The sequence below is a fragment of the Barbus barbus genome (assembly GCF_936440315.1).
Source record: "Barbus barbus genome assembly, chromosome: 47".
Taxonomy (NCBI): domain Eukaryota; kingdom Metazoa; phylum Chordata; class Actinopteri; order Cypriniformes; family Cyprinidae; genus Barbus; species Barbus barbus.
Genome location: NC_136725.1, coordinates 21,450,264 through 21,465,388, shown reverse-complemented (window position 1 = coordinate 21,465,388; position 15,125 = coordinate 21,450,264). Strand labels below are relative to the sequence as shown.

General features: G+C 37.9%; 1 protein-coding gene across 2 annotated transcripts in view; it reads right to left on the bottom strand.

Annotated features, from left to right (window-relative positions):
• Nucleotides 1-15,125, bottom strand: part of LOC306865971 (3',5'-cyclic-AMP phosphodiesterase 4D-like) — a 220,973-nt gene that overhangs the window by 166,366 nt on the left and 39,482 nt on the right. For both annotated transcript variants that reach the window (XM_079410861.1, XM_079410860.1), the window contains exon 3: nt 13,020-13,258. In XM_079410861.1, the coding sequence (XP_079266987.1) occupies nt 13,020-13,258 (239 nt within the window). The remainder of the gene's footprint in view (nt 1-13,019; nt 13,259-15,125) is intronic.

Sequence of the window (15,125 nt, the reverse complement as noted above, 5' to 3'; positions counted from 1 at the left end):
ATTACAGACATCAAACAATGTGTTTTCTGTGCATTAGGAAGTGTACCATGCATTAGCTGCCATCCAGCTCCTGTACACGAGACACACAGATGGTGTTATCCAAAGTCATCCATCTTAAGAGCACCACCTTCAGCCACAACCTCTTTGCGCAAAAGGTGACAACAGACAATAACGTGACAAAATAACCAACATGACTATGACAGTACCATCACGCAAAACAAAAGTAACCCAGGAAAAAGAATCCAGCAAAAACGATACGCCGCTCAATTATTTAAAACACTTCCAGCATCCATCTTCTTTTTGTGGTTTGAGACAAGCATTCAGCGGCGTATTGATTTCCCAAAAGGTCTGGAAGTCTGGGTACGTTCAGAGGAATACAAAATAGGTCTCCGAGGATTGTTCGGAAGCACATTCACTTGCTTAAGAATACCACCCTTACTAGCCACATACACCCCAGACGAGTTTTATTCAAGCACGCTGCTGTTGATACTGTCAGTGGTGCTTTCAATTAGCACTTCAGAAAGTAGTAGCACTACTCGAGCTGCGTGAAGAGTCTAGAAACTCCCACCTTTACAAAAGCATCTTGACTCTAGGATGACAAACATAAAAAACAGAAAGGATGGTTTCTTCTTCCTCTCAGCTCCAGCAGGACTCTTCATCAGCCGAGACGACTGAGGACAAAGCTACAGAGCCGGCCTGTGTATGTTTTGCAGTTGTTGTTTCTAATTAGCTGTCTGTGAAGAGAATCGAGAGGACAGCGCTCCCTAAAGCAACTTTACATGACTTGAAGGATCTCTGTGAAGGAGCACCATTCAAGTACCCAAAATGTCTCAAGATGATTAGCCTAAAATGATGAAGCCTGTATAATAACATTAATATCTGATCCTTCCCATCATGCACAGCGAGCCTGCTCTCAAATCATAAGTTTGGCCCTGGGATGCAGATCTTCAATGATTTATTATGCTGTAAAAATCCATCAGTTGTCTTCAGCTCAACATATTACCGAAACTCAGGAGGAAATTATTCTGCTGTGGTGTGACCCAACATAATACTGCACAATTACGGAGGTGCAGTCATACAGATGATGCTCAGGTGGTAAAATGGGTTGTTTTCTCAGTACGGGTACAGTGTTATTGACAGCAAAGCCATCATCGCCTGTCATGTCAAGATGCAACCATTGCATTTTCCCTGTTTACAGCTTTGTGGACATGTTTCCTTCCCTACGGAGAACTAACTGTACGGCACCTTCAGAATCTGACCCAGTTTGGTTCAACGCTTGTAAACATTTCCTTTCCCTTCATACAATCCAAAGAGTGCGTATAAATCCAAAGAGAGGCTTGGTTAAAACCGTGTAGGGACGTGAAGCTAGTTAAAGTGACCAGGCTATTGCAGCACACGAATTTCCCTTGAGAATCACCCTGTGCTCTGGTCAATAAGCTGACAGACAGGCCTACGGGCTTAATAGCTTATGTGCCACCTTCCATCGTGAGGGTCATGCATTTAAAATTTGCTCAAGTAAAGTGAGAAGTGTAAAACAATTAAATACTGCAAAAATGAGAGTCTGCTAGCCCAAGGCCACTGTAAGAGTGTTTTGTATTGCATGTTGTTATTGCAAATTATGCTGATTAGTCACCAAGACCATGTCTTCTTGTTGCCTTAAAATAGATGGCTTTGTCGAATTTGCAAAAATTTGCTGCGATTGCAAGTCCTTAAAAGCATTATTAGACATAATAAAAACAACAACAATAATATAAATAGGAAAAAAAATACATATGAACCAAAAAAAGTTAAAGAAAAATTAACATTTAATTAAAAAAAAACTATATAATCTGCATAAATATATTAAATGTTTCTATCATATATAAAAAGGCACTGCTAAAAATAAAGTTGATCAAGATGGCATTTTGTGGTAAAGTGAGGCAAGTGAAAACGTTGGCAGGACAAAAACTTGTCAAATATGACTTTTGGGAAGTGCACCAACCGAGTATAAAATGACAGTAATGCATGATTCCAGCTTCTGACAAAATGTCAACAATCTCAAAGACTTCTTGATGGAATTTCTTACCAGTGACATTCCAGTAGACAGAGCAGTGAATTAGTTTTGGTAGAAACACAGCCATATCTTTGCTGCAAATGAGACAACCATTCACAGGGACAACTATATAGTGCAGACAGTGTAATTGGACATGCCCTTGACCCCGACGAGTCATGTGATGTTGTTACACAATGCTCATATATCTGATAACGTTTCATTTTATAGCTAGAAGGTAATGTTAGCGGCTGGATATACCGGTCACAGGGACATACACCCTAATGAGGATGACAACTCGAGCTTATGAATCTGACAAACCCCTAAATACAACAAACAACCACAAGCCAGTGAAAAATGAGCATCACACTGCTTGAAGCTTAATTAGGCTGGGGTACCAAGTGCACTTTCTAATGCAAAAGTAACGGCCTTTTAACTCCCGAGCATAACCGACTTTTTGACAGCAATTACCCTCCAGACAGGAAGTGCATTTGACTGGTGGTATAACATGTCACAAATTTGACCAAATAGTACAAAATTCATACCAATGGGTGACAGTGTCTGCTGTCAACTCCCTGAGAGTTGTGTCTTGTTCTACTGTCCGTAGAATTGCCTATCCATCCATCTTTCCCTCTAGATTAGCCCAACAATGAGCTCTCTGGACTGCACTCAGGGAATAAAACCCAACGCTGTCATTACTCCTTACAAGCAATATACTGGGAGATAAGGGCAGCCCGCCCAGAAATCCCACAGGACAAAGTGTTCTAAAATTTGACCTCTGCATGACCCCCTACTGTGTTCATCACGAACTCCAGAGGGGGAAAAACACCTTGAGTTGGCAATACCATGTAATCAGTGACAGAAAATCATGAAATGCCAGTACCAATGGCAACTGAGTAGACAATTAACACTCGCCATGCTGTTTTTCATCATCCACGTATGAGAATGAGAGGACGTGTGTTAGAGGTTTAGGAGAGAAAGACACTTTGGAACATTAATTATGTCTGAAAGTGGAGAGGTTTGTCCTCTTGAGGACAACTCAAGGTGGAACAACAACTATGAGTTATGATCAGCAAAACAGAATGGTGCCTCACAAGACAACTCTGAGACTGTCCATGACGACTGGCATCAGTGTAATCTAAACTTGACTATTGATTGGTGTAATCTAATGATTTTAGACACCATTTAGACTGCCAAATAACTTTAAATATAATGTCAAAATTATAATAATGCATACGAATATTAATCATATTATCACAATGCATATTATGTTCTTTAGTCGAATGGTCTTTTTAGGTATTATTGTGACAAAAAGGCAGAAATGAAACTATAATATAACTAATATAACAAAAATAAAAACATTAATATGGTTATCAACTCTCAAAGATTCAAATTTTGCATATTTGGTCGTCAAAAGAAAAAAAAATCTGTCAAACTCAAACAACCACGTATGAGATGATAAATACATAAACATCCATAAGATAAGTAAAATGGTTGTGTAACACACCAGCGTTAGATAATTCTACCTAAACACAAGTGAATTTGCGCTGGTTCCGCCCAAGCAATATCTACATTGCATATAATCAACCAGATTATCCATATATCGGATTAAACTGACATAAACCTCATATAACCCCTATATGCCACTCACACTTCATTGCATTCCAGTTTTATAGCGCATAATCAGTCTAATAAAATAAATAAACAGACTGAAGGACGAGTTAACAGTGATAAAATACGTTTGCAAATATTTGCGCAATAGAAAAAAAATCGTCGCCAGACCCTTTAAATAAAGACAGGAACTTTAAAAAACAACGACAATTAAAAAAAAAATACTATATGGCTGTAGTTTTTTTAACTAGGGATTAAATTTGTACTCTAATTATATACCAATAATGAAATAATTATGTATAAAACAATCCCAGGCGCGTGCGTAACAAAGAAACTACACGCGCTTTAAGACTTTAAATGAAGTCCATTGACTTAAAGTTCATTCCAAGCCAAAATAGACCAATTTCTTCCGGGGATGAACTGATCTACACAAAGAAAGTGCACTTCGCAAAAGCCTCTTCGCACACCCATCTACCCCTCAATGATGAAGAGGACAGATCTTACCGTCTAAATCCCTGAAAAGACGACGGCCACGACATCCGTGATTTCTTCAGACCCGGTCGGTGACCCGTATCCACCGCGTAGGTTCGGTCCATTTTCCCCGGTGCTATCAGGTAAGCTATCTGTCGGTGTGTGTGTGAGAATATCCCGCTGTCTCCCTCCCTCTCCCTCTCTCTCTGAGAGTTTCTGCGCTAGAGACGGTGAGGCTGGCGGCTGCTGCCTCCGCAAACGACCAGGAGGAGCGCGCGCATCATCTCCACGCTGATGCTGCCGGTCACTTTCCCGCTCAGCAGGAGCGACCGTTATTTTAAACTGTCAAAACTGACGGAGGAAAAGCTACTCGACATAAGACGCCTTTAATAGTCAACATCACAGTTTCGTCAAAGAAGATGAAGAACCACAATATATGAGGTAAAACAAAGAAAAAAATTACTAACTAAAAAAAAAAAATACTTGTGCTACTCACATAATTAACAAAGAATACAAATTGGCAAAGTCATACATACAGGAGTGTATCGATGTAAGACAATAACTACACTGACGGTCCCATTTTAAGTTAATTTAACCAACATGTTAGCAATAAAATTGCAGGGTGTACCTTTGGTCAACGTATTTTAGCTGATATAAGGTCAACTATAGAGAATATGAAGCTGAGTTCTGGGAAACTGCTTTGTTTATCCGCCATACTGTGAGGAAGGATCGTGCCGCTATTAAGTTTAGGGCAGTATTTTGATTTTCTGTTGAGATTGTGAAAAATGTCACCATTGTATGTCATTCATGCTGCATCAAGAATAACTCCGGTACTCGTACTGAGAGAAAACTGGGTTTTTTTCGCCTTTTCTCTGTGTAAAAACCCCAAGGGAAGCAGACGCCCGGAGGGTAAATCTATTAATAATGTCACCGATTAGCCCACTGCCTGTCACTCGATAAAAGAATCGCAATGCTGCGTGTTTTTGAAAGTTTTGATTTTGTTTGGTTTAGTAATTAACATCACCTTTGCGAGTATGATTCTCACTCGGCTTGTGAATTAGCGAACAAATAAGGCTTCATACAATTGTTGCTTAAGGTACCAAGATAGTAAAAACTGTAAAGCATAGATACACATAAGCCCAAAATGTGAACGCAACGGGTTTTCCTTTCATGCACCGAGACAGTTAAAGACCATACTCTGTTCACACCTTGCTATATGCAGAAAAACTAACGAACCTAAAATATATGAAGATTAAATACTGTCTTAATGCATAAGCATTATTACGATTTTACTTAAACTTAACGTTTAAACAATTTGCGTTAATATTCTTGGCTCGTCTGTATGTCTTTTATCATCACTGTCTTAGTACATTAAACCAGCATTTTAAAATGCTACAAAACTGTTCATCATTTGTTGAAATAATTATAAACATGTTTGTGTCTGTCTGTTGAATGTGATCCACAATCTCTGATTCTCCGCTGTGGCCATGGAAAAATTAATATATACAGTGACAACAATTATACTTCATTTAAATATTTCCAACAAAGAAATGGACCGACTTCTGTCAGCTTTGTTGAACAAACACGTTATTTGGATAATATGATGGCTGAAGCAGCAGCGGGCAACACTGTTTTCACAGTAATCCAGATCAACATTTTAAACAAAATTCTACAAAATTTAAGAGATAAAATCTAATTATTGTGTGAAACGATAAACTAGCTTCTCTTTCTTGCAAACGATCCAATGAAGAATGTGAATATTTAGGCACCCCAACATGCAACGCAACGTGACGTAGCTTCACATTCTCTAGTGTATGCCTAAATTTTTACAAAAATATGTGACCTTGGACCACAAAACAAGTCATAAGGGATAATTTCTTGAAATCGAGATTTATACGTCATATGAAAGTTGAATATATAAGCTTTCCATTGATGCATGGTTTGTTGGGATAGGACAATATTTGGACGAGATGCAACTATTTGAAAATCTAAAATTCTAAAAAAAATCGCCTTTGAAGTTGTCCAAATTAAGTTCTTAGCAATGCATATTACTAATCAAAAATTAAGTTTTAATATATTTCTGGTAGGAGATTTACTAAATATCTTAAGCCTGGCTCACACTACAGGATTTTAGCCCGATTTCCTCCTGCCAAGAATCGGAGGAAAAATCTTGTCGAGCACCTCAATCGGTCCCGATGTTCGGCACGGATTATCTGGTAATGTGAGGCATTCACAGATCGAGCCTTGCACCTCCCGATCTGCTCGCACACAAATCGGGGCCACCCCGATCATATCAAATATGTTTGATATTTCGGATTTAAATCGGGATGATGACGGCTATATGATTACGTCAGTACTTTCACAATAGCCAATGCACAACCGCAAAACAGCTGCAGTACGGCTCCGTTGGATAGTGGAGACGGAGGAAACGGCTTCTTGAAGTTTTGTAGTAACACTGTCTGTATAATGTGTCGAAAACGTATCACAACCGTGAGGAGAAAGAGAAGCACTGGGGTGAAATCGCCTCTGTTTTGAACGTACCGGGTGAGTGCAGAAAGCTGCTAGAATGCTAGCTAACATATGTAAACATTGCTGACAAAATGCTGCGTGAGATCACATGAGGCGCTCCATCTGACATGATAATCTTAATAATATCTTGTAGTGTGTTGCGCCACCATATTCAAATCTTGTAGTGTGTGCATGTTTAAGATTTGAGGGAAGAAAATCTGTGAAGATTCTCCTTATGTGCGTGCTGCAGCTAGATTTCATTATCGGTTAGGATTTTAAAACTCCTGTAGTGTGAGCCAGGCTTTAATGGAACATGATCTTTAGGCCTACTTAATATCCTAATCCTTTTTGGCATAAAAGAAAAATTGATTATTTTGACCCATACTTGTATTTGTCCCAAAACTATCAAATGCATACTTGTATTTGACCCAAACTTACCGTTTTTGACCCAGTGTATTGTTGGCTATTGGTACAAATATACCCGTTCTACTTATGCCAGGCCTTGTGGTCCAGGAACACATATACTGACAGCCTACACATAATTTAAAATTTAAAGCCAAATATATTGATGACTCGTCTTAACTTATGGGCATATAACTTACTTATGTATAACTTACATATCGCTTCACTCACTTCATATAAACGTTTTTGTCCAATAAAATGGTGTCTAGAATAAGAACGTCTACTTTTCCACCAACTTAGTGGGTGGGCGTTTTAAACCAAATTTTCCTATCTAAATTAAAGTTTACTGTAGGCTGACTGAGTTTATAAGTTCCATGATTGAACTGAATAATGGATATAGGTCCGGTAGAGCAAATCAAAGCGGCTATTGGTACAACGTTTGCTTGCAGTTTGTGCTCAGTGAGCTTGGGAAGACAGAAAATGGAAATTATTTTTTGCAGGTATGAATCTGCATATGTGAGTCAGACAAGTAAACCTTTCAAGGGAATAAAACAGGCTACATTAAATTTGATGCCACTGGGTATGGGAAGGGTTGTCAATGATACTGATAATCCAAATAAATGTTTGTGGTTTATGGTAAATGTTATGCATCAGATCAGACATTTATAAACTGACCTTCTTCTTTGAACTCACCACAGACATGTCTCTGGATGTCACTTTTAAGGGGTGGTGTAGACCAGTACAAACGTGTCAGGGTGATTAACTAGTCATCTAACCACCAACTAGTGAGTTAGTGAGGTCAGGTGGCAGGTGAACATAAAACAACAATACACGGCTGCCTATAAGACTGATAATTTGCTCATTCAAATTTTGCACATCACTAATACTGAACAAAACCATATGAATAATCTGTGTAATTGAAGAACGTGCAAATGCAGAGCCATGGTTAACGTCACACGACGCAAAGAATAAGGGTTTTTTTATGCTTTACATGGAGCCTGACGCATGATCTATTTATTACATGCCAAAGCATGCACAAACTTCTAAATGAATCCCAGATGTATTCACATATCAAGGGGCAGAATATGACTCACCAGACACATAAAAATTGTATTCCGGTCCACGGCTGATTCAGGCTGCTGATATTGCCACTCCAGCACAGCAAGGCTTCGGAAAGAGACAAATTCCTATTTTCATATGACTGTGAAACTATAAACCTCTTCTGACTTTGGATACACCAAGCTGTATCTAGAAGCCCCCCAAAATCAGCTGAGGTCAGCCATAATGGCAGGTGTTTAGGATAGTTAATGTAATGGACTTTAGACATAAAAGTGCACAGTTCAGCAGTATCAGCGTTAAAGCTGATTTAAACAGTCATAGTGTCACTAACAGGGTGGCCAACGAGCCAGTCAAATCGACGCAATCAGCAGCAGAGCCGGCAAACCGTGTTAGCATGTTGGAGAAATTCAGTGACAGTTCGTAGCACAAACTGAATGAATTATAAATGAACCATGCTTGGAGCCAAACTAGACAATACATGCAGGAAACTTCTTTAGAAAGCAGCACAAGTCTCCTCTGCAGTTAGTATAGGTCAGAAAATCTGTAATGCAAGCACAGGAAAGTGCGTCAGGCATTCTATTAATTTCACTTTACAGGGCAAATTACATTTAAACTGGATATCTGTGATTCAGAACCTGACAGGAAATTACCTTCTCATTCCCAACAACGTGAAGAGGTCTAACAGTGTTTTCTCTGTGGGGCAATGTAAGAGAAGACCTTTTTTGAAAAAAATTATTCTGTCCTTGGTTCTAAGCAGCACTTCCATCTTTTCATCTAACCTTGTAAACTATTAGACGTTAATGGAAGGAGATTGTACCCAGTCAATAAGGTTTGATTGAATCCTGCCACACTAAAACACTACATCAGTGCATGACTAGTTTGGCCTAAAAATAAAATGTAGCTCCAAGATGACACAGCTTTTCAATGAATAGTCATAGGAGGAAATTGATTGTGAATGGTAGGGAGCCACTGATTTCTCTGTGTTATAGAATAAGGCCGTATTTGACACATGCATGTATTTATGCTCCCAGCTCATGTAGAATGGCAGCTGTTTGTTAAACCTACTCAAAAACATGTCTAATCTTTAAAATGCAAGAACTTGCGCTTCAAACATGAAGTCACCACAGCTGATGAAATATTCATGATGCTGATGCTATGTTGGCCTGATAAAACTCTGTACAGTAGTACTGCATGTGAAACTTCACAGTCTTATCAACATTGAAACCCTAAACAACCTTGTCTAAAAATGCCAGGAGTCACAACTGAAATGCAACCCTACATATCAACTGAATATTTTCAGGAATAATGGTTAAAATAAAGGCAATAGGATCAATAAAAATACAGTTCCTAAATAATGTGTTTAACAGATTATTCATTGTCACATTTTTAAAAGAAAATCTAATTTACACAAGAAACTTTCCACTAATGTCCACTAAACCAAATAGTGATATGCATGGCTTTTCAATACCTCATCTATGTCTACTGGAAGATTGCTTATTACAAGCTATTAAAGGATTAGTTCACTTTCAAATTAAAATTTCCTGATAATTTACTCACCCCCATGTCATCCAAGATGTTTATGTATTTCTTTCTTCAGTCAAAAAAATAAATTAAGGTTTTTGATGAAAACATTCCAGGAATCTTCTTCATATAGTGCAGGTTTTACAGGTAAAATTACAGGTAACACTTTATTTCGATAGTCCACTTTAGACATTCTACTAACAGTAAGTAACTTTGCAGCTACATGTCAACTAGCAGTCATTAGAGTATTAGTAGACTGTCTGCTTAATATCTTCTAACACTTTATTTTGATGGGTCCACAACATACAACATACTGAGTATTAGAAACTTTGCAAGTATATGTGAACTTATTCTACTAACCCTAAACCTACCCTACTGAGAGTTAGTAGACATGTAGTTGCAAATGAATGAGAATTAGTTGACATGTAGTTACAAAGTTACTTATAGTTAGTAGAATGTCTAAAGTGGACTATCAAAATAAAGTGTAACCAAAAGTGGACTATCAAAATAAAGTGTAACCAAATTACAGTTTAAGTGCAGCTTCAAAGGGCTATAAACGTTACCAGACGATGAATAAGGGTCTTATCTAGCGAAACGATCAATCATTAAAAAAAAAAAAAAGGATATGCTTTATAAACACAAATGCTCACCTGTTCTGTGATACGCAGTCATGACGTAATGACGTTGAAAAGGTCACGCTTGACATAGGCGGAAGCACCGAGTCAGTGTTTACAAGTTGAACGTATAAATAGTAAGTCAAACGCTATTTACAAAAAAAGGAGTTACAACTCAACGAGTTTACAAGGTAAAACAACGACGTCGGAAGATTTTGAATTTAGAGGAGAAGATGAGATGGAGCCTACGTCAAGTGTGACCTTTTCAACATCATTATTTTTTTTTTTTAAATGACCGATCATTTCGCGATAAGACCCTTATTCATCGTCTGGTATCGTTTATAGCCTTTTGATGCAGCACTTAAACTGTAATTTTGACCTTCAACCGTTTGGAGTCCATTGACCTGCACTATATGAAGAAGATTCCTGGAATGTTTTCATCAAAAACCTTAATTTCTTTTCGACTGAAGAAAGAAATACATAAACATCTTGGATTACATGGGGGTGAGTAAATTATCAGGAAATTTTAATTTGAAAGTGAACTAATCCTTAGTGTACTAAGGCCCATAGTGTAAACTTTACATCCCAGTTTAAGTAAGGCTGTAAAAACACCAATGCAACCTTACCCTGAAAATTGGGAGTGGGCTTTTTTTTTGCCTGTAAGCAACCACCCACAACACCCACAAAGTTCTGCACAGGCAAGCAGCACTCATGTTGTCTTCAGTAAATGTGAAAATCAAGTGTGAAATAGTATCGCCTAACAGTGAGGACTGAAAAATGTTAGAAGCAAAAAAATTCACAGATAAATGCCATTGTATATTGCTGTGGATACCTTATAAGAATCTGATCTTAAGCCACAAATTCTCTTTCATCCATCTGCTTGCGGCCCTGGAGAGACACCCTTCAGCTGTGCCTCTTTAAAGAGTCCATCAAAGAAGGAACAGGCTGCATGGATGATAAGTGACAGAAAAACAGCGACAGGGTGACACTGGACAAAATGTCAAAGTGTGTTCTAATCTAGCCCTCCCACCAAAGAAAATCGCACTCTAAACAGGATTTGAGGAGCTAGTAGTGAAGCCAATCTTTGCCAAAGCCAAAGCAGTCGATTTTATCTCAATGCCCACTTCATTCTTACATTTCTATCACTGGTGATGATGAAACGCCACTACTGAGAAATATCTGCACGTTTGTACAAAGACTCCTACAATATTTTCTTCAAAAATGACCTTGTGGGTAAAAAAAAAATAAAATGGTGCATTAGAGATGAAACGATATACAACCAATCATTTTTATGTTATGACGGATTTTTGATCTGGCACAGACAAATTACAGTAGAATTACAGTGGCCCTTATATTATTTCCATTTATTGATCATATTTACAACAAGAAATGCCACAACAGTGCCATATTTATCGGTTTGGGGAAGTCAGTTAAAGAATTATAAGGAAGCGAATTACAAGTCATCATAAATTAGTTGCCATTTAGATTGCTGACTAAGTTTATTTTGCATGGGTTTTGTGCACTGTTGAAGAAAGTTAATAGGTTATACTTTATTTACACTACCCTCCAAAAGTTTGGAAACGCCCTAGAAAAGTGGGGTTTTGGACAATATTGGCATGAATCCTTTTTAATTTGTGATAATTTTGCACTGATAAGGGACAACACAAACTACGAAAACATATTTTATTACATAAACAGTTTATACATAGAAAACACTTAAATTTTCAATTCATCAAAATATCCACCATTAGCAGCTATTACAGCTCTGCATAATCTGAGCATCTGAGCTGTCAGTTTATTCAAACATTGACTTTGAACTGACAATCAATTGTTGAAGCTATTAAGGTGTGCTAACCCAAAAATCTTTTAAAAACCTGGGCCATGTTTAAACCGGCATGTCTGACTTTGACGTGTATATATTGCAATTATTATGTTATATTGCTGGTCTTCAATGATAATGTCAAGTTACTTTAATGTATTTGCACCAAAAAATGATTAGGATTTATGCCGATATCATCCAAAACCACACTTTGCCAGGGGTGTTTCCAAAATTTTGGAGGGCAGTGTACATGGTCGCCTTCAGAAATTCAGTTGACTAATTCAGAAACTTTACAACTACAACACGCTCTCATTCAAATATTAGTAGACTGTTAGGTTAGGTTCATGGTTAGAAGAATAAGTTACAAAGAAAAAAGACTGTCCACACATTGAACAAATACACCTCCAACAAATATTTTCCCAAAACAATGTTTTATAGAGCTGTAATTTCAGTGTGCAGAAATTATTTTTTTCTGTTAATTATTTGTATTTTTTTGTCTTTTACCTGAACCTAATGTTGAGTCATCTGGATGTGCACAACTTTAGGAAAATATGTAATCAGTCGAATGTCTTTAGGGGATCATCAAAATAAAGAATTAGAAGATATTAAGCAGACAGTCTACTAACACTCTAATGACTAGTTGACATGTACTTGCAAAGTTACTTATAGTCAACAGAACATCTAAAGTGTTACTGAATAATACTTATTTAGTCATGTTTATGAGGCAACGAGCATGTGCAACAAAACTATTTTGCATCATCCTCTGTGGCAGCATGTGCGTGCTTTGTCACTTACTGGCAAAGATGAGAAGTTTTAAGAACAAAGAAAGAAAATATTCAAATATATTTAAATGCATGTCAAGAAGTAATTGCATCATCCAAACTCATCCGCATCCCACTTACATCTTGACAAAAGCACAATAACCGATGCGGTCACTGATAATGTCCATATTTAATGCATCCACACAAAAGGCTGTTTTGCTCACCTGCCAGAGTCAGCAGATGTGATGGCGATGAGTGGGGGGATGCGCAGCGCCAGAGTGGTTGGACGGGCGATCGGCTCAGTCTCTTTGCTGTTCCAGTCATGTTGCTCAGCTTGCCGGAAGACCAATGGGGGCAGCTGCAGGTTTCTACTGGAACGTCTGCGTACTTGGAAGAGCTCCAAGCCTGGAGCGGCTCCTTCCTCTGCCTCTGCTTCTGGGTACACCGGGGACCCATCGCACACCTGGCACAACACAAACACAAACTTACCATTTACTAGCGCTCTGCCTTTCACAGAGCTGTGTGGAATAGATAATGCACAGACTGGGCAGGCGGTGTACAGTACACGGCCTTACAGAAACATCTTGCGTTTATGATAGTTTGAGTTGCATTCGTATAAAAGCGAAGGGGCAGGAAACTACACACATATATAAACACACGCACACATACTAGATCAGCCAGTTGTCAAGAGTACCAAATCAAATGAGGCAAGATACAAGCAATGCATCAGTTTGCGTCATGTATCGTTTTCTGAGATATTTCAGTTTCTACTCACGGAAATGTCTTGGAATCTCTCAAAATGTGCTCTCTGAAAAGCTTCATCAGCACCAAATCTTCATATTGCATAACTTTTATGTGATCAACATCAAAAGGAAAAAATTAAAAACATAATAAGACCAAAAGCACGCTTACCCCCCCCCCCCCAAATTAAAAGAATATGTCTAAAGCTATTATTCTCAGTTGTGATTCTCACTACTGTAATATAGTATTTTTTACAATACAATGAACTATTTAACTAAACAAAAAGCAGTACAATGATGTAGAAATGCTTTACCAATTATGATAAATATTATGGTCGTAAAATAGGCTTCATTTTCACCAAGCAAAATCTGATTTCGGGGTGAAATATGACCTGGATTTGTTCTAGACAGGCTTCATGAGATTCATCCTAGTATAAATAGATTTATAGAAAATTAGTTGGTGGTTATAATAGAGGCATGACCCCAAGATGAATTCCCAAATTAAGTCAATTAATTCCTTTAAAGAGTATGTCAAACCTCTTGGGACTCTAAGAATCAGTCTAAATGTAATCAGTGCAGAGAGAGAACTTTTTTTTTTTCTACATTCTGGACATATTTTGGAAAATATTTTTATTTTCTTAAAAAATATGAGCATGGTAACGTGTGCAACAAATACAATTCTAAAGTTATATATCTTATATATTTATATAATATATATTTTTATACTGCACTTACTGCCTCATTAATAAGCCACATTTAATAATATCCTGAAGAGAGGCACTTAGTTTAGCTTTGTAAACTCCCTCTCATGGTGTCCAAAAACGAACAAAGCAAGTAGAAAATTTCCCAAAAAGCTTGTGTTTTCTGGGCTTACAGTCATTAATTATTAAGCTGTCAAATGTCATGCATCCTTATTTATGGGACATTTAACCAACACAAATTCTCCCAAATAAATCAAAGATTGGACTCTCTTTAGCAGTGATCTGTCAACGAAGGTGGCCAAGAAGACAGCGACTGACAGTAAGAAGGAGAAAAGTACAAAAAAAATACAATATTCACACACAATATATATATACAATACAATACAGTTAATTCCCCTGGTACACTCTCTGACGCCCACAAACAGCTCTGGAGAACCACCTAATAGGCTGTTTTTACATTACTAGCACTTTTTCCAATGAAGGGAAGCATCCATTCACGGTGCATGTCCCATAGGGACTGTTGAACTGTGCCGCAACGAGATGGAAGGCTTGCTGTCAGAGGAAAGGTAACGAAGCCTCTGTGTTTTGCATTTCCCAAGCTGCTGCTTTATTAGCATAAGTAGTCCGTCAGTGTAAACACAAAACTTATAAAGAGAGAGGTTTCCGTGGAAAAGAGACAGTGTCGTTAATTTGCATTTTGCATGGCTTCATTTGCCCACAAAAACATGTTGCTATAACTTCATATTTCAAGCTCTCGCTCTCTCTATTAACTGGACCAATAACTTAATGCATTCATCATAACTGCATGTAAACCAAAAGTATCAAAACAGCTATCAAATTAAAGCTCACCTCTGTTTTCGCTTTTTGCAATAAGCCCCTAATGCACAAT